This window comes from Spermophilus citellus (assembly GCF_964194105.1).
Source record: "Spermophilus citellus genome assembly, chromosome: 18".
Taxonomy (NCBI): domain Eukaryota; kingdom Metazoa; phylum Chordata; class Mammalia; order Rodentia; family Sciuridae; genus Spermophilus; species Spermophilus citellus.
The window spans coordinates 65129232-65149781 of NC_138200.1; the positions used below are offsets into that span (position 1 = coordinate 65129232).

General features: G+C 52.3%; 1 protein-coding gene across 1 annotated transcript in view; it reads left to right on the forward strand.

Annotated features, from left to right (window-relative positions):
- Window positions 1-20550, forward strand: part of CDH13 (cadherin 13) — an 880020-nt gene that overhangs the window by 665852 nt on the left and 193618 nt on the right. Inside the window, exon 7 of the mRNA XM_081274813.1 lies at window positions 14825-15003. Coding sequence (XP_081130939.1) covers window positions 14825-15003 — 179 coding nt within the window. The remainder of the gene's footprint in view (window positions 1-14824; window positions 15004-20550) is intronic.

A 20550-nucleotide genomic window follows, 5' to 3' on the forward strand; every position in this document is an offset into this window, starting at 1 on the left:
TGTGTGTGTGTGTGTGTGTGTGTGTGTGTGTGTGAGAGAGAGAGAGAGAGAGAGAGAGAGAGAGAGAGAGAGAGGTCAAATCCAGCAAAAGCAGAAAATTCAAGAGCAGGGAAGACAGTAGTTGGCTGGCAGGTGCCCAGGGCTTCTCAATTTGACTTGCAAGTACAGCCTCAAAGTTCCCGGCTCTTCAAAGTCTTTGCCCCTCTCCTAGTGGGGGGGAGCAGGCTCCAGATAGAGAGTGGTGCTGTTTTCAGACCCTGCTGCCTCTTTGGTTCAGTCAATGGGTGAGTTATTTTATACAAGAAAATGTTTTCAAGGCTTCAGTGCTAAGTAACATTCACAGAGTCGGGGAGCAGGTCTTTCCCAGTCAGAGGGAATCACCAAACATACTCCAAAGTCCCATGAGGCCAGTCACAGGATGCTTTTGATGTGGCCTTGAACATGCTTTCTTTTCCCCTCACACTACTGAACAACTTTGTGTAAGCACCTCTTCTCTCCCAGGAGGGTGAGGGCCAGGTGCAGGGTGGGACAGCCTTATCCTTCTGGGTCCCCACAGCCTGCCCAGATGTGTGCCTGCAGCCAGAGGAGTCGAACCCAGTGGGAGGTCAGCTACACACGGGTGGCGTGACTTCTCTCACGTCTGAAAGGTGGGGATCTTGGATTGTGTGAAGTGCAGAGGGGGTGCTGGCACTGGTGGGCTGCTGGGGTTTCTCTGAGCCCCTGCGTTACAGGCAGGGGGACTTCACTGGGACACTCAGCGTACTGTGTTGGGCTCCTTGACCTGTCCACAGATGGACTCTGGGTGATCCTTGTTTGTACAGGTGACTATGATTGTGCAAGACGTCCTGTTTCTGATCCGTGCAGCTCCCTGGCCCTCAGTGAAGGGGTCACTGCCCCGCACCTCCGTGGACACACCATCACGTCCACTCTGCCCTGTCGCTCCACTTCCTACCCTGGAGCCCTCGGTGCTGCTCACTCCTGACGACATCCCTGGGATCAGAAAGGCTGTGGGGGAATTTACAGGTTGGCCTTCTCTCCCTGGCCACACTGGTCCTTTGTGAGACCTTCCTATCAGACTGGTTTCCTCCTGTCCAGAGCACAGCATGGCCACCCCCACACTGCTCTAGGGTGGCACCATGTTCCATATTGCTGCTGTCAATGGAAGTAACGTGGCCACCCCGCTCCCATAGGAGGGAGGGTTGGATCTAGCCAGCACCTGCTGCCACTGAATATGACAGCTTCCTCTGTGACCTCAGGCTGCAGAGGCCTGTGCCGCGGCACTGAGCTTGCTGCATCTGGTCTGACCACCTCAGGTTCCCAGCAAGAAGTCCCCACCCCTGTGGGTGATCTGGTGAGGCTGTGCCAGGTCACCACACACACTGAGCGCTTCAAAATGCAAATTATGTCCTTATACTTCCAGGGCCAGAAACTCAAAGTCAATATCACCAAACTGAAGTCAAGGTGTACCTTTCCCTCTGGAGTCTCCATGGGGAGAATCTGCCCCCTGGAATTTTCTGGCATCTGGAGACGCCTGCCTGTCCTGGCACAGCAAGCCTCTCTTCCATCTTGGGACGCAGCAGAGTGGGCTCCCCAGGCCTCGCTCTCTGGCCTCTCCTCCCCTTGTTGTGTTCCTTCCTCTGGCTCCAACTCTCTTGCCTCCCTCTACCAGGGTCCTGTGACTGATTGGGCCACCCAGCTGACCCAGGACAGGCTCCTCATCTCAAAAGCCTCAATCCCATCAGCCACGTGTGGTGACATGTAGCATGTCACATGGTTGGACGTGCACATCTCTGGGGCCATGGTTTTCTAACCACATCATTGTTTAGTGCTTCTAAACTACTGAGCAACCTGCAGCTCAGAGGGTCTGAGCTCCGCCCACACCTGAGCGAGTGCATTGAAAGGCCAAGAGCTGAAGCCACCGGTTTAATCTTGGAGCCACAGCAGAGCCATGTGCTGGCCTGAGCTAGGGCTGATGCCACCTTACTCGCCACACTCTCAGTAACTTACAGGAAAGGGTTGTATGCTAGTCATCTTGTGAGTCACCCAGTTCATAGGAAAGACACTGGAATATTATTGAAGATTGATATCGAGTTGATGGTCACAGCTTCCCCTATGTGAGTGTGTGCTTCTATTGACACAAAAAAGAGAACATGGAGAGCCAAACTTCCTTTCACCAAGGCCTCTCTTCTTATGAAACAGTCTTTGATCTCCCCTCTTTAACATCCATGATATTCTCCAAGGACACTGAGTCCTGGGCTGAATATTTCATGCATTAGATAATGTAGCCCACATGGTAACCCTTCGGTGAGTACCCTCACTTACCCCATTACCCCAGTAAATCTCAGGGTTGCCCAAGGTCACACTATTAAGTGGCCGGGCCAGGATTAACACCCAGGACTCTTGGTGTGTTCTCGGCCTCTCTGCGAACCTCCTGTCTGGAGAGGGCTGGTGGGAGTAAGTATCTGATGGTGCTCTGTGGTTGCAAACAGTGGGAACCAGGGGGAACGTGGTTGGTGGACCCCTGGGCTGTCAGCCTTAACAAGAGTCCAGGGTGTGAGCCCAGGGAGGCCAGGAGCTGCAGGACTCTAGAGCCCAGAAGCAGGAACCAGTAGCTGACCCGCAGCCCAGGTGGTGGAATCTGGTACTGTCACTCAGGTGCTGGGCCCACACCTCCAGATCCAAGGGCCATCTGGCTTGAGTCCTGCACCTGTTGGCCCTCTGTGCCTGAGCAGCAGGTGCCTTTGGTCTCTCCCCTGCCAGGTTGGTTGAAGAAGAGAACATTCCAGTTTGGAACAGCAGTATGGTCACCTGGCAGGACTGCAGCAGGAAGACACTACACTGCAGAGGGAGACAGTGGCCACACTCAGGGGCCAGAAGCTGCTGACTCTCATCTCTATTTACTCCTTTATTAAATATTTATTGAGCACCTACTGTGTGCCCAATCCTGTCCTAGTCAGTGGAGCTACAAGGTCAAATCCGATGTGCATGTTAAGTTTTGTCTTAGTTATTCCCTGAGCAATGCTCTGGTGACCTGGGAGAGGGAAAGCAGGTTTCAAAAGTGACATTCACAGTGGAGAGAAATGGTGATTAGACCGTATCCACCTCCAGGGGACTGAGAAGGCTAAGGAAAAGGTACGCCACCCTCCCCCAGGCAAGAGCACAAGTGGTCCGGGGGTTCCCCTCAGGTCTCGGACCCAACACATTTAATGTCAGATGTGTGTGACCCTGGTCGAGCTCCTTGACCAGGTTTTCCTCTTTGCAAAAGATCCATTTCCCTAGACTCGTAAAGCGACTCCTGCTAATTCCATATTATTTTATAAATACTTTCATTGCTAGCATCAATCACAGGCAGCTGACTTCCAAGCCATAAAACAACAGCTTGCACTATCACCAGGCTCCCGGTATGTATTTACTTACCAAGTAGAAGAACACATGTTTGCAAAATCAGCAAGATTCCCGCTCTCCCAGCAATTGGCCGCACGTCCTTCCTGTTGGACCTGAGTCTTGGACGTGTCCTGTTTCAGCTTCCTGGCTGATTTGGCCACTGCAGTAACCACCAGCCCCCGGCCCCAGTGGGCAAACCTCCCAGACCCTCAGGGAGGAGGCCTCGCCTTCCTTCACCCCAGGTGTGGTTCTGCGGCCAGTGACCCTCTGTTCTGCTCTACAGCTGAGGGACACAGGCCCTGAGGGGCCCTCCAGGGCTTCCTGATGTGCTCAAAGATGCCTCAGACCAGCTCTGGGGGTGAGGGCAAGGGTGGGCTTGAGCCAGTCTGCAGACAGAGTTCTTGGAAATTAATTATTCCACCTGAAAACAAAGGAAAATGCCCAGCAGACAGAGCTGTGCTGGAGGCGGGCAGGAAGCCAGGCCTCGGGACACGCTGCCCGGGCCTGCCTCGGCCGGCCACTGCCCCGCCGGATAACCAGGCAGTGGGCAAGGGACTGCCTTTGCTTGGTCTCAGCTTCTATCTTTGCAAAATGGGCTAGTGACACCTAAGTCACGGGGCCAGTGCAAGGTAATCGTGGTCCCACACCACCTGTGTGGGGGTGTGGGCTCTCTGGAGGCTAGTGCTCCCCACCCTGCAGGCTTGGACCCCCTTGGCTGCTTGCCAAACTCCAGTTCTTTAATACTAGAGATGATCTAATTACCCCTGCAGGACATTGCAAGAACTATTCCAGCACACAGTAGGTCTACCTGTTCATCTCCCTCTCTGTGGAAATACCACAGACCCTTTGGCCCCTCCGCATTTCGCACAGAGCCATAGGTGTGAGCCCGTGTTATAGGTGATGAAACCCAAGCTGGGTGAGGGTGAGGATGTTGCCCAGACCACATGGCCAACAAGCAGGGGTCGGAGGCCACATCTGCTGGGCCCCCATGTGTTCCCCAGACCCAATGCCAGGTCTGAGTGTCAGACATCATGAGAACTTTAAAATATCCTCCAGTGATTCTGGTGAGGATTTGCATTACAAGGCACAGCCCGTGCCACCTTGCCTGGTTGTCAGGGCGTGAAGTAGGCAGAAGTAAGTATCCAAGTATCAGAAATAAGAATCTAATCAGCAAAAGGGGAGAAGAGGCGCCCTAAGACCCAGCGAATCAAGGCACAGGCCAGGGAAATGGCAGCTCCCTGGTGTCTGGAGCCAGTTCAAGAGCTGGGAGCCAGCAGGAGGACAGGGCAGGGGTTCAGAGTGGGGCAGGAGGAGCCGCCCCTTGGGCAGCTTGGGCTGGAGCTGTGCCGGTGCTTGTGGCTTCTCACTGGAGAGGACCCGCCCTCAGAGGGGCCAGGAGTTCAATGAGCAGGTGCCGTCTGAGCCAGAGTGATGAATAGGAAGGTGTCTGTCCTGTGCTCGAGTGTCACAGTGTGGGTGCTGTGGACCAGGCTTTCACAGCTCACGGAGGGCCCAGGTGGCCTCTGGAGTTTCCCAGCCTCAAGAAGTCCTGGCTCTTGACCAGGTCCGGCTGCATGATTTGAAGGGCCCCAGAAGGGCACAATAAAAACCCAGGGCCCCTTGTTCACCAGTGAGGAAGGATCTTGAGAGGGGATAGCAGGGGTCACGTTGTCTAGAGGAGGAGGTTAGCAATTACTCGTGGAGTGCACAACGCATTCCCTGGAGCTTTTGAAGACTTCCTTGCTTGTAGGATGCTTAGCAAGGTCCCTGGCCTCTGCCCACTGGAGGCCAGTATCACATCCCTGCCTGGTGACACCAACCAGATATATCTGCAGACATCACCAAGCGTACAGCAGCGGGTAAAGTCACTTCTAACTGAAAACCACTGTTCTAACAAAACTAGACAGGCCTTTTAAAAATCCCTTTACAAGTAAAGCAAATAAAAATACCCTCACCACATTCTTTTGTGGTTTCTAGGATCTTATGGGAGTTACGAGTTCACATTTGAGAATTGGAGCTACTTCATGCTAACCGAGTGCAAACATTTCTCATTATGAGTCTGGAAGATCAGGGATCATGTTTCCACTTAGATTTGCTTGTTTGAAGTGTTTTAGGCAAGATCAGGTCATTAGTATCCTGTAGCCTTCAAAAAGAGCTACATAGAAAGAAATGGCAAAGGGAAAGACTAAAAGGGATGTTTTCATAGGTTTGAGAAAAATGATCCCTTAAAATTTGGGGTCAAATGAGGAAATTAGGGCAATCCTGCACTCATAACAGGCAGGATCCCAGACTCGGCCAGGCATCACCTAGCATCTCAGGTGCAGTTTTCCCAAACCGTGGCCCCGGCAGCTTCACCAAGCAAGCAGCAGGTCACCAGAACAGCAGAGTAAAGCTCTGTGGAGCCTGAGCCACAGCAGCTGAGGGGTTGAGAGCATCGTAAGGGCCTCTGTCGCCACCACCTCTTTATCAGCGTAAATAACCCCTGGAAACAGATGGGAGGTGGCCACTGCTCAGCTTGTCATAACTTATTGCAGATTTGACTGTCAATTTGTACTTAAAAAGCCAACTAGCTCCGGGGAGGGAAAACAGATCCGAGGGGCGAAGTCTATCGCATTTCAAATCGAGACTGTGGTGATTGCAGCCGCAGAGAGATGCTTATGGCTGCGATTAAATGAATTTAGCAACGGTTGCAAAATCTGAGGCATTCTCACTCCTAAGAACAGCCCAGCACTCCTGTTTAATGTCATTTACTCGGCTCAAACCTGTGACCGGGGCACAGGCTGTACCAGTTTCCTTCTGTGTGGTTCTAAAGGTAAAAATGGAATCGCTCAGTGGCCAACCTATGACAATGTGCTCATGGTGCAAAATTACTGCCCTAAAAGCGCTGCAGCCGAAAGGCCAACATTTGGGAACTGAGTTGCATCTTTTCTCAATTTTTTCTTCTGTACCTGTTTCTTTTTATTTTGGTCCACCCCTTAAATCTGCTGGATCACTTGATGATTTAAAATCAAAAACAAATTCTACTATGTTTGACAAATATTCTCTAGCTTGCATATGATGATTGATTCATTTACACACTTTAAGCAGTTATGTGTGATGTACAGCAAACCACACCAGAACTCAGCAGCTTAAAACAAAAGCCACATTTGCTTGTGATTTGCAGGTTGGGAGGGGCTCAGCTGGGCAGTTCTTCTGCTGTGCTTACCTGGGGTGATGCCCTGGCTGCTCTCATCTGCAGGCTCAGCTGGAGCTCTGTGTTAGTCATATTTTCGTTGCTGTGACAAATACCTGATATGAAGCATGAATAGCTTAAAGGGGGAAAGATTTATTTTCACTCATGATTTCAGAGATTTTAGTCCATGGTCAGGTGACTCCATTGCTTTGGGTCCGAGGTGAGTCTCTGTTTCCTCATCTGTACAATGGGCTTAACAATATGATACCTCCTGGGGTTACCAGAAGATCCAGTAAGTTCATACATGAAACACGTGCTGCATGTTTCCATCACCTATACCCATTTCTCTCTGGCTCCTTTCCCTTGCTGGGCCTTGAGGTCACAGGAGGGAATGAGATGCTGCACTGGCCTCAGGGTTTTCACAATTGGGGGGTGGGGTGGGAGGAGGATGGGGAAGATGCAGTGCCACCTGGGAAGGGGCTGTGCAGAGGTGGGAGCCAGGTCCTGGTGAGGTGTGGGGGTGTTGGGGAGCAGGCCTGCAGTCTGGACCTCAGGGAGACTCAGAGAGAAGGCGGCACCAATCTCAATCTATCCTTTTTGGAGAGAAGACTAATTTTCCTGCTCCAAAGAGGAAGGTGGGAAGAAGAAGGGCCGCTTGTTACAGCAGCAGTGCCCTGTGTCAGAGCAGAAACCTACTCAGGAGTGCACGTTAACAACCTTCCTGGCTCTGGGGGTCGGGGACTAGTTCTGACTGACAGTCAAGGTCAAAAGATGAAAAGCGATGCACCTGGGGCCTACAGCGTGCTTTGCTCTGCCTTCCTAGTCCAGCTCCTTGAAGTTTTGTTTTAAATTTGAATAAGTGTCTAACATGTAAACATTGTGACAGTTTATACAAAACTCCCAATTCCCATCTGTTCCTGAAAAATCACGTCTGGATTCTGCAGATTTGCAAGGCAAGAATGCAGCAGTTCCTTTGCGCTGCAAGGCAGCTCCCATGGGAAGACACACAGGCTCCCTGGCCCCAGTCCCCACCACGCCCAGTTGTCTCAGGCAGCTGCACTCACGTGAGTTCCCTGGGGGGGCACCCAGGGGGCCTTCGAGTTGCTCACACCTGGCCCACCTCCCTTAGCCCCACTCTGCCACAGTCACACTTCAGGGCCAGTGGGCCAGGCCCCTGCCAGAGGAGAAGCCCAAGACCATTGACATCTTCATCAAAACACTTTGTCAAGAACTTTCTGGGTTGGCCACCATATGAAAAATTGGGGGTGGGGGAATGTGTGGGCAGAACAGAAGGAAGGGCCCCAGAATTAGCAGAGGTTACAGAGCCACAGTCCCAGGCCTTGCTGAGGTCTAAGCCTGCTTCCCCTTGACCCCAGGGTCAGGTGGGAAGTTGCTCTGCTAGTCATCCCTCCCTCCCTCCCTCCCTCAGCCTGGGGCTGTCATTACCCTGCCTCTCAGAGCAGAGAGCAACCTCCCTCTCCACCCTCCTGCCATTGGAGCTGTTGATGAAAGCTGAATTTGGAGGATGAGCTGCCCTGAGATGCTAACACGGGTCAGTGGGAGAGCAGGACGCCGTGATCCGCTCCCCACGAGCAGGCTGCAGGAATACTGGCCCTGCCTCTCGTGGGCTGCATCTGATGCCCAGCAGGCTGCCTGGTCATCTCCCACCCACTACGTCATTGGAAAGTTTGCCTGTTCATCCCTGTGTACTCAGGAATGTGAGGTGAGCCGAGGAAGGAGATCTGTGCCTGTGTGCATTCAGCAGAATTGTCTAGGCTTGTCTAGGGGGAGAAAGGAGTATTTCCCTTCTGTGATTCTAAATCCCTCCTGTTTCTATGGATCCAGAGGGTGGAGCCTAGAACCAGCATGAGCTGGACTGTGTTTGGGTCTCAAATACATTTCCTCCTCTTTGCCCTGAGCATTGTTGGGCCTCTCTGGCTGAGTTCCAAATCACAGGGGTCAATAAAAATAACTCAATGAAACGTCTATTTCTCCAGCATTTTCCATCACCCCGCCATGGGCTTTATATTCATTAATTTCTGCATCCTCGGTGGGAGCCAGAATCACCCCAAAGGGAGAGATTGCTGACTAGAAAGAATAACAAATATCAGGTGTTGCGATGGTTTGAGGTCCTCCAAAGGGCTATGGTCCATGCACAGTTTGCATCTGGATTCAACATTTGAAGGTGGGATGGTCAGGATTAAGTAGGAAGAAAAACTCTAAAAATGCTCTTGACTGGGATGCAGACAGGAAAATAAACAAAGCGAGGCCACTTCGTTCATTTAGCACCTGCAACGACCCACCAAGTGTGTGGGATGGTAAGTTCCACTGCCCAAGGATGCCCAGCTGGCAATGGTGGGCCAGGATTTGACCCCAGGCAGCCCCTGTCCAGGTCATGCCCACCAGCCCTGATCTGCTCTGTGTGCACAACCATGTGGCTCTCTTCCCTCTTGAGGACTGTTTTAGTCAGCTTTTTTGCTACCGCAACTAAGATATGTTACCAGAACAATTGTGGAGGAGGAAAAGTCTATTTGGGGCTCACAGTTTCAGAGGTCTCAGTCCACAGGCAGCTGGCTGCATTCTTCTGGGCTGGAGGGGAAGCTGAACATCACGGCAGAAAGGTGTGGAACAGAGAAGCAGCTCTTGTGACCAGGAAGGGGGAGAAAGGGGGAGGGGAGGGGACAGGGGGAGGGGGAGAGAAAGACTCCACTTTGCCAAATACAAATATATAGCCCAAAGCCAGCCCCAATGCCCACCTCCTCCAGCCACACCTACCTGCCTTCAGTAACCACTCAATTAATCCCATCAGGTGATTAACTCACTGATTGGGTTAAGACTCTCACAACCCAATCATTTCTCCTCTGAACCTTCTTGCATGGTCTCACATGTGACCTTTTGGGGACACCCCATTTCCACACCATAACAAGGACTGTTTGGAGAGAATGGAGATCCCAGAGCAGTGTGGTCGCTGCTCAGTGGAGGGAATGGCCAGGCCTGTGTCCCAGGCCACTCAATTAGGCTTGCAACAGTGCTCATACCTGCACTCTGCAATCGCAGCCACCAAACACGTCTACCTCTGAAATCCGTGCGTGGCCCACAGATCGACCCGCACATCTGGATTGCCCAGGACCAGCCTGGAATCCTCGCAGTCCTCAGCAGCTGGGCTGGTTGGTCACCTGCTTGGAGAGCTCTCATTGAGCATTTGGAACCAGAGTGCCCCAAACGCTTTCCACCTGAAGGCGCCCAAGGGCAGTTGGGTTTCAGAGCAGCAGCATCCCGAGTAGACGGAGCCCCCCACCTAGACTCCCACATGGCAGCAGCCGCCGCCTCTGCCCCCAGCTGACCCCCAGGTGCTGGGAAGAGTCAAGACGAGGGCAGTGAGTGGTGCAGGGCTGTGTCACGGGCACGTGCTCCTGCTGTGGCCTTCAAGGCCCATCCCAGGGTGACCCGTGAATCCCAGGAATCAGTGCTGGGGAGGACCTGGAGCTCGCTGCCTCCGTCTGTCGGTTGGTGTTTGATGACGATCTGCCGTTCCTCCTGCCACCTTTGCTAGTGCGTTTTCGTGTCTGCTCCTCCCTGGGAAGCACACGGTTGCCACAACTGTGCTGTCAGAAATCCAGTGCTGAACGTGGACCTGAGCGTCTGAATCTCCACGCGTGACTTGCTCTTGAGAGTCGGTTCTCTAAAAAGGAGTCGGACACTGTCTCTGACCAGGCAAAGGCAGTGTTTGGGGATGAAACTGAAGGAATTTCAAGGACAGAATAATTTTGTACTTGTGGAGCAAGTGTGGCCTCTGGTCCTTGGGACCACCCCCCTTGCGGCTGGCAGAAGCAGCCCCTCCCTCGCAGGCGGAGCCAAGGGCTCCCTGGGGTCTCCAGCCAGCACCTGCCAAACACCTGCCTGCAAGGTCAGGCCACCAGGGGGCGCCTCTGTTCACGCAGAGAACTGCAGCCCAGGGGAAGGGGCCATGGGACCAGGACAAAGCCATCCCAGCATTAACCAGCCCGTCAGGTGGCAGCCCTGTCCCTCTGTAGGAGGAGATGACTGCGCACTCAAGACGTCCGGCTCAGTGGCACCTTGTAATTCTTTCATTTTGCTTCAGAGGGGCTCACCTGGCTGTGGTGGTGACAGGGTGATGGTCATTTGGGCACAGAGAGTGATGTGACAGGAAGATGACAGGAACATATGTGTGGAGGACCCGGCACACATCAGTCAAGTCACTGTCCTTCTCCATCATCTGGAAGGAACAGGGCAGCAGGATGGGACACCACCCTGCTAGGGGGACCAGGGAGTTCTCCTCAGAGTCCTGGTCATGGGCTGGGGCAGGCTCTGAGGAGGGCAAGCCCACAGGGGGTGGGACGCAGCACTGGTGCCACCTTGGCTTGGGGCTGGCCTGTGAGGCTCCACAGGGGCTCAAGGCTGTGACCAGAGCTCCCATGGGTGGGGAAGTGAGCCTGCCGGAAACGCCAGGGCAGGCGGCCAGTTGTCCACTCACTCTGCAGACTCAGCGCCAGGTAACTGGTGGACTGGAGCCCAGCTCCCGGGGTTGCAAGGGTAGTGCGCCACTCCTCCGCACCACCAAAGAAAGACCCGCCCCATGCTGAGCTGACACTCGAACAGAGCACAGGTGTAGTAGCCTGCAAAGCTCAGATTTAGGACATTGTGGCCCCTCAAATAGGATGTTCCTGAAGTTTGGGGGAGTGCTTTAGACTGCTTTCTCTTGGTGGTCAATGCCGTGCATTTCTGAGGAAAGGCACTGGGAGGTCCTCCGGGGACACTCATTTGCTACCTTTGCTGCGTAGCCCTTTCTCCACTGAGCCCACAGGACCAGAATTCCTTGGACCCAGTTTAGGAATGCTGGCTTGGGGGTTCACCAGTCACTGCAGACCTCCACGGAAGAAAACCATCACCCAACCTCGGGGGGAGGCACTGGCAAGAGCAAAGCAGAGCCCTGGGCTCCGAGAGACTGGGATTAGGATAGAGCCAGGATCCTAGAGGAAGACCAGGGTATGCAGGGAGAACCAACGTGCAGAACTTGTGATCTCCATAGCGGAAACCTAAATCTGCACACTGGGACCGTGTGTGCAGGGAGGGAGAGGGCGAGGCCAGCCCTTGGAGATCTGGACACCAGGCTCCTCCTCCTGGGCCGGGTTCCAGGTTCTGTGGCCGACTTAACCCTCCTTTGTCCTCCCCACTGCCATGATTGGCTCAGAACCACCTGCAGCAGGGTTTGAAAACAAAAGGCCTCATTTTCTAAACAATGATCTACCAGGCACTGTGCCAAGTCCTTTAGGTAGAGTATCCCGTCAAATCCGCACAATGACCAAGAGGAAGGTGGTGTTAAGATCCTCATGTTGCCCACAGGGAGGCTGAGGCTCAGGGAGGCTGAGCAAAGAGTAAACCCAGACCTGTGGCCCTAAAGTGGTCTTCTTCAGTCTCCCAACCTGTTTACGTGCCTTGTCTCCACAGATGGGGGGTGTGCTCAGGGATGTGCTCAGGAGGGATCCAGCCACGTGTCCACGTCTGGGTGAAGGCAAAGTAGGGCTGAGACGAGGTTCAATTACTCCCCAACAATTCATTTATATAAGATATTTTCTGTGCAACCAGGGGAATATTCCAGGGTAACCTTATCCGTATTGTGTTAGCAAATCCATGAAAACCAAGGTCTTCTCAATGCATCTCCTGTTGGACACTGGAGACCCGTGGGCCTGAAGGGTTTTTCTCTTCCCTGCGTATGTCAGTCATGAGTCACAGCGACTTCATTTTCACACTTTTCTTTCCTTGTTCGTCTCTGACTTCAATTAAAGGCAGATTGAGTCAGGCACGGACTCAGTCAATTAAGTGCTCATTAGACACTAACTGAGGAAAAGGAACTGTGTCAACCACACTTAACCCGAGACACTGGGGGGTGGGGATTGATGGGGTCATGGCCTCCTCGCGCCTGTGGCCATGAGGAGCTCGCTCAGCCTGTCCAGGGGTGAGATCAAAGGCCTGGAATCTGCCTCTGACTATCTGATGGAGTCCCCGAGAGAGGCCAGTCTTCCCAGAGTAGATAGGCAAGATTGGAACTGGCCACCAGGACCCTGCGTAGAGAGCCTGGGCCCAGCATGGCCCACTGGAAGGACAACCGTGTTGCTGGGTGTCATCTTCCAGAGCCCGGGACAGAATGGGGCTGCACCGTCCAAGAATGACCTGATCTTACCCTAGACCCGAATGCTTGCCCTTCGACAGTTTCAAGGGCAAAGCCACAAGACAGATTTCTTTTTAAAGTGTGCCTTGAAGCACCTAGCTGAGCGACAACATCAGTGAAGCAGGACTAGCTACCATTCAGCTTTAGGGGGGCCAGATTCCCTCTGCTCCTCCCATCAATCAAGCCAAATGGCTAATAAGGGTTCCCATGGCGAAGAAAAAATAAAAGTGCCTTCATGATCAGAGAAGCATGTTCCGTAAGGAAAGGGACCTACGGAGGGTTGAGCTGTAGGTGAACTGGCTTCCTTTGTGTACTTTCTACAGAGGAGTATTCTGGCTGGAAGCCAGAGCCATCTGCTTCCACCTCCTACCGGTGAGGTCACAGAATGAGGAATGACCGCCAGGCAGGTCATCCTGAGCCAGACACGGCAGCCACACAGTCAGGAAGAGGAGCAGGCACACCTGTCTGATTGAGCTCTGGACCATGTTTCTCTGGGTACTTGTAATTGTGCTCTTTCTAAATTAAATCTTAATTGCAAAGCATTACACCCACCTCATGAAATTAACCAAACATCACCTATTAAGCTAATGCCGTCCCTGCCGACCAGGCCTAACCCCAATCCCTTCTCTGCTTCCTCCAGTCAATCACTGTTACTGCCTGAAGTTCACCTGCACAGACCCTCTTTGCATTTGTAAACGTAAACTATACCTGCAAAAGTGATGCGCGCTGAGGAGCTTTATAAGCAGGTTTGCAGAAGCAACGTCACTCATGTGGATAACAATCTCCAACCTGGTGCTTTCTACTTAGTATTCACCCTGGAGAGTTTTCTGTTTTAGCACTCCTGAGTGCTACACCCTGTTTTAGATTGCCGCACAGTACTTCGCGGTGTGAAGAGAACCATCATTTATTGTTTCCCCTCCTGTTGGACAGCTAGGTTGTTTTGTTTCCAAATTTCTTTTTTATTTCCGGTACTGAGGATTGATCTCAGGGGTGCTCAACCACTGAGACATATTCCCAGCCCCTTTTTTTACATTTTGTTTAGAGACCGGGCCTCACTGAGTTGCTAAGTGCCTTGCTAAGTTGCTGAGGCTGCCTTTGAACTCATGATCCTCCTGCCTCAGCCTCCCAAGCCACTGGGATTATAGGCAGGCACCACCAAGTCCGGCTGTATGTTCCCAAATTTCTGATCATGACCAGTGGTCTTTCCACGGACCTCCTTGCACAACCCCCCTGGTGACAAGTGTGAGTACTTCTTGAGAGCTTTTTCTCTAAATCTACAGCCCAGCTGTCCTTGAAATTCCATCTACCCCTTCCCCTTCATACCAGCTGGGTGTGAGCGAGGCCCACGTCCCACCCCTTCTCAGCCTTGGCATAAGCACCCTGTGAGCATGCCCGTCAGGGAACTGGATGCTGTTCCTGGGCCTCCTGTGGTCTGTGAGAGGGTGTGACCTGAAGAGCCTGTGGGTGTGGCTGCCACCGAGTAGGAGCCCAGTGACGCTGACTCCTCCTCTTTTTTCCTGAAGCAGCTTTGCGTGGGCAGTGCCCTCTGCTTCACCTGCTCACGGCTCCTCACCCTGGAGGTGTCTAGTGGACCACCTTCTCTGAGCCCCGGGCCAGCTGAGGCTGTGCTATCTGCAAGTGGCCTCCTCAGTGCCCTTGATGTGATTAATGGTCACCTCTCCTGCTAAGGTCCAGCTCCAGGACAGCAGGGGGGCACCTTATGTGTCTCTCCCCCCAACACCTGGCCCAGGCACCCACGGCCCGCACTCCATAAGAGCCTTCACCCTGAAGGCCACGGTCACAGAGCCACATCCACAGTGGAAGAGCCATGGAAACAGACAGTACATCAGCAGAGGAAAGATTAAGCTGTCACTCTGCTGAGCAGCAGAGATTTCTTTATTTCAGGCCTTGCTGGATGGAGCGGGAAGGAGCCGAGCACTGCAGGGCTTGGGAGAGGCCTTTCCTTTTTAATTTGGAAAGTGATTGGCACTTCGTTGCATTGCCTGGGGGTGGGGCCCTGAGCGTCACCAGCCCGGCCCTCCGTAACCGTCTTCCACCCTTGGGTCCTGCCCCTGCAGGGACCACGGTGATGCGGATGACAGCCTTCGACGCAGATGACCCGGCTACGGACAACGCCCTCCTGCGGTACAACATCCGTCAGCAGACGCCTGACAAGCCGTCTCCCAACATGTTCTACATCGATCCTGAGAAAGGAGACATTGTCACCGTGGTGTCACCTGCGCTGCTGGACCGGGAGGTGAGCTTCCTTTCTCATGAGAACAGAGCAGGCTCTCCCTGGGGAGACGGGAGCCCAGGTGCTCCATGTGGTTGGGGCAGAGCTGCAGCGTCTGGGTGGTTGGCAGGGAGAGAGGATGCAGGGAAGCGGGCTGCCATGTGGCCTGAGGAGAGGCCTCGGGAGGCCCCGTGACCCGCGCCCTGTGCTCCTCAACCCCGCAACGGCTTCCTCCCCTCCCTCCTATTCTCTTGGCCCTTGTGGTACTGGACTCTGCAGAGGGGAGCCGGCAGGGGGTGGAGGCAGCTCTGCAGGGTCACCAGGCTGTCCTCCTCAGCAGCAGTGGAGTCTCTCTTTCGGTCCCCCATCCTTCCCTTTAGGTTTTCTCTGTAATCTCACCTGCCACACGTCACAGCCGGGTACCCTGGACCCCACCAGTCCACACGCCAGCTCTTGATTTTGCCCAGGATTTTGAAACTTTTAGAAGTGCTGGCCATAGCAAAATACTTGCCTTTTATATTTCTTTGAAATAATTCCTGTTTCCAGGTTTTTTGAAAATGAGAAATTCTGGAAACCTTGGCTCAAACATCCATACTCATACAATCAGGCACATGAGGTGTGATGGCTGCTGCGGGGAGCTGGGTGTCAGCTGTCCCATTTAGACTGAGCAGGTCCTTTCCCATCTAAATGTGCCCTCAGTCCCCACCCTTTCCTGGCTCCTGGTCCCACTGGTAGCTTGCCATCAGACACCCAAGTGGAGATCCTGTAAGCCTCCAAACACAGCACACCTGACCCAGCCTGTGTGTCCCCTCCTCCACCCGCCTTCCATCTGCCCGCATCCTGCAGTCCACGGTCCTGGCTTGCTGCTCAGGCTGTGCCCTGGGAGTCACCTCCACCTGCAGCTGGCCCTCTTACTCCATGATCCCCGAAGGCTTCCCAGTGGCTCCGTGCGTTTCCCCAGGGCTCTGGACGAAGAGCAGACATGGGTTACAATGTCCCTGTACCCCCCTTCCTCCGAGTTCCTGTGTAGAGTTTCTTAGAAGATTCTGGGTTCCATCAAGCTCTCTGAGAAGCCATCCCCATGTTCCAAGTCACCCACAGCCTTGCTGGTCCCGACTATCCCTGCAGCCAGCCCACGGCCTGTACTGTGTGTTCCTTTAAATTGTAGCTTGTCCCTCTAAAGAATGTCCCCTTTGTCGCGGGCTGGAGCTGCAGAATTCAGGAAGTCATCGCTGTACTTGTGTAGATTAATAATCCGTGCTGATTAGGATGTCGACATCAGTGTTGAGGTCACCTGGCCCCATTTCAAGGGCTCGGCAGGCACACGTGGCTGGTGACTGCTGTGGTGGACGATCCTATCACAGCACAAAGCTCTGCTGGGCGGTGCCGGCCGAGACGGTGCCGGTCCTAGGTGTGTCCGTAGCCCTCTCCCTAACACAGCGTGCGCTTCTCAGAATCCTGATTGCATGTTTGTTGGCACAGAGGTACAAAGGCAAGAATTAATTGGAAATGACCCTGAGATGGTTGTTGTCGAGAGCTAGGAACCAGCAGCGTGCAGCAGAAAATTATTGGAAGGGGAAAGAGAAATTTGCATTAAATGGTGGTTTTCACTTGGAAAATATGATTGTTTCTAGTTTAAAAAAAATAGAGAATTATTGAGGCCGTTTCCTTCATTTTGTCCCCGACCCTCTCCCCACCCCTCCCTGTCTGACCATGGCCACGTTTTCTTCTTTGAAGGCAAGCGATGGCTTCCGGTCAGCTCCGTGTCCTCCATCCAGCACACGTGTGTGCAAACACATAATCACACACCATCTCTCTTTCTCCTTCTCTCTCTCTATTACACACACGTATACACACACACACACACACACACACACACACACACACACACACACACACACCAGCTTCCCTCAAACCCCAGATTCCCGGAAAGGTCCTTGGAAGCTCTTCTCCTCGCAGGGGAAGACGAACTGCAGTGGTTTCCCCATCTCAGCTTCTCTTTGTTCTCAGAGAAAATGTTTTATGACTCTTTTTACAAAGGGAAGTGGGGATGGAGAATGCCGCTGCCTTTGGTTCGTCTGCTTGGAGGACAGATGTGTTTCTGGCTCACACTCTTCTCACCTGGGCTTTCCTGGTCCCGGTGAGGGTGTTACCCTGGAGCACCGTGCGTCAGCGGCCCCCGAACGTAAACACAACTCAAGTGAAACTGGAAAATCAATGAAGACGAATGAAGGGTGTCCCTTTTCCCTGAGGGTGTCCAGAGTTCAGCCCTGATCCAGGCCACGTCAGCACAATCTGGGGGAAAGAAACGGGGATCTGGGGGGGCGGCTGCAGGTGCAGGGCTAAGCGGCTTCATGTGGCTGAGTGCCCAAGTCCAGCTCCACGTACTTAAAGGGACAGACCTGAACATGGGGTTTCTGGTGGTGTCCCCGCCGTTCACAAGGCTGTCGGTCATCTCCCGAGGCTGGGCCCCTTCCCAGGGAGTCCCGTGGAGGTGGCAGTCTTCTTCAGCAAGACTGCAGAGCTATTTTTCGTTTTTATTTTTGGAGAGCAGCTGAGGAGGCATCCTGCCCTCAGTGTGCTTTTCAGAGTCCAGCCCTGGGCCCGCGGGGCGCTCAGCACAGAGCTACGTGCCTGCATTTTCAAGAGAACATTTGGTTGGGGGCCTATGGACTTGGGCCGATCCCTGTGGATTGTGAGTGTGGCAGCCCATCTTCCCTCTCAGATCTCAAATGGCGTGCGTGGGTGTGGCCCGTGGCAAGTGCAGACAGAGGTCCTCAGTGTGGTGAGAGAGGCTGCCGAGGCCCTGCGGAGGCTGTGCAGTCTTTGGGGGGTGGAGCCTGTGGGTTCCGGAGAGCTCTCTTGGTAGGTTGTTGAATTTCCATGTTGATTTCCCAGGAGTGTGTTTACTTTCATGAGCCCTTATCTCAAGGAGGGACCCCAGCAGGCGGTGTCTCTGCTCAGGGGAGAGACAGAGATGACCCACATGTCCAGGGAGGACACAGCTGTTGTCCTTCCTCCTCCCATGCTCCCACTCCCCGGGATGTCCCACCTGGGCCAGTGTCAGCAGAAGCCCATGCGGATCTGCTCTGCTCCCCACTCCAAGGTCAGGAGGAGAGAGGTTCTGTCCAGCCTGTTCCTGGCCTGGTCCCAGTCCTTAGCATGTGAGAAATTCTTGGGGAAAAAATGTTTGTTGAGAGGAGAAAGGAAGGAAGGATGTGAGAGAGGGAGTCCCATAGCTGAGTTGCAAGATCAGCTGAAGCAGCTGTTTATTCTCCTCAATGTCATAAACTCATCTTGAAGTCACTAACAGACACCATGTCACTCACAAACCAGGTGTATTTTCCATTGCAAGCTCATCATTCACTGTGTCTGAAACCCTACCACTTCCTGAGGCAAGGGACCTTGGACCTTTGTCCCATAGACCTATTGCCATTGCCCTATATGGTGGCAGGCATGTAATAGCCATTTGGTAAAGATGGGATGGATGGATGGATGGATGGATGGATGGATGGATGGATGGATGGATGACCTATGTTCCTCCAGTTTGCATTAACTCAAAACATACCATAAGACCCACATTCTAGTTGGATATATAAACAGAAGAAATTATCTTAGTTGAGAGCTTTGTCTTATCCTTATATAATCAACCAATAATCTAATTTATTCACCTAATATCTATCCTGTGCCAGGGATAATAGTAAGCTCCAAGAAATAGTACTTGGTCTGCAAAGTAAGTGGTTGCACATGAGGATCTGTGCCTCTTGCTTAAATATTTGGGAGAAATATCTGTAGAAAATAAGGGCCATATATCCAAGTAAATGAAACTGGGCTCATTTGAGATACTGTTTTACTCTTTCCTATGGCCATACTTAGCCACTCCATTCCGGAGCTCTGTCTATGTTTTTAAACTATGTCTGACTGCACTACAAAATAAAATCAGATAAGGGTCTCTAGCGTTTGATAAATGGCTTATTTAGCTGATCCTCTTGGCTGCTAGAGTGAAATTCATCAGCAGAAATCTGCCAACTTTTCCAAACACAACCACAATTTGCAACTACTCAGAGTAGCTAATGGCCAGGGTCTCTCTTTCTTTTTTCTTTTTGTTTTTTTTTTTTTTTAATGGAAATGGATTCCAGGAGAGGCCTTCAAAAGCAGTGGCTTTGCTCTTTACGTTGTGTGAGTATCATTAGTCCTTCAAGGACTCGGAGCTGAGCACTCCCCTCTCTTTGGATCTGTCTTTACCTTATTGTGTATCATCTTCGAGATAATCAAAGGAAGGTGACAGCCAGCCACCAAAATGTACATGTAATGAAAGACATCAGCACCGGCAATGCCACTCATTTTCTATTCTCAGCTGGTGAAGGAGTTTCTGAGACTTCACAATGTCCATATTTTAGGCTAAATATGAAAATTGCAAGAATTTTCTTTCCATGGTAAGTGACATGTAAGGCTTCATTTTAACATTCATATACATTTATTTGCCATGAGATATTCAGGAGATCTCGACTATGTCAGAAAAGAAAGTGGAGACTATTAAGGGAACTTCCCCTGCAAAGTGGCCAGTGAACTTGGACGGAACACTGCAGTCAAAGGAGAATGAGGGCTTGGTCCAGGCGATTCACAGTAAAACAGCGCCCTGCTGGGTGCACCCCCAGAAACACAAAAGAAATCCACAAAAATGGTATCAAAAAATTAGGGATCACATTATTACATCTCCCCTGCTCCTCAAATAAAAATTAGAAGTAGCAGTCATATTCTTGGGGAAATAAATGTTTTGGGCTGCTCTGATCCAACACTACACTTTTCTCATTATCATCGTGTTTAAACATCGGTGATAATTACACACGATTCGTCGCGCTGTCAAGCACGTTCTCTGTTCTGGTGGGCGGGGTCAGAGTTAGACAGTGCCACTTCTATATGCTACTTAATCATAGATATTTTTGATGGGATAATTCTCTCCATTTTTTTTAATCACTTACCGAAAAAATAGAGGAAGGAAAGGTAGAAGTAAACAAATTGTTGTATTATTTTTATAATAATGTATTGTTCTTGCAAACAAAACACAGATGCTGAGCTATCCTAAGTGTAACTCTTGCTCTGTTGTGTCACGAGAGAGAGAGAGAGAGAGAGAGAGAGAGAGAGAGAGAGAGAGAAAAGGACATTCCCAAGGCTGGATTCCAAGCCCTGGGGACGGATGTGCAGTTTCAGGAGAGCCAGGCTCCTAATGGCAGTCAGGGTGGCAGGGGCTGGGTGGGTCCCCAAAGTGGCCTTCTCTGCTCCCACATGCAGGACGATTCTCAGAGACCTCGACAAGTCCCAGGGCCTCTCTGGTGACTCCAACCACTTTCCCCATTGTCCTAAGGTTGGCCATCAGTCAATCAAAGCCAGGGCTGTGTCTAGCTACCTAGCATGACCTTAGCCTAGCTGACACCTCACCTGAGAGGCAGGAGCCGAGGGCAGAGACAAGGGCTTCAGAGGCTGCATGCCAGGATGCCATTGTCTCCAGCAGCCGTGACGCTCTGGGCGAGTCCCTTGTCCTCTCCGTAGCCTTGGAGTCTTCTGAGGTCA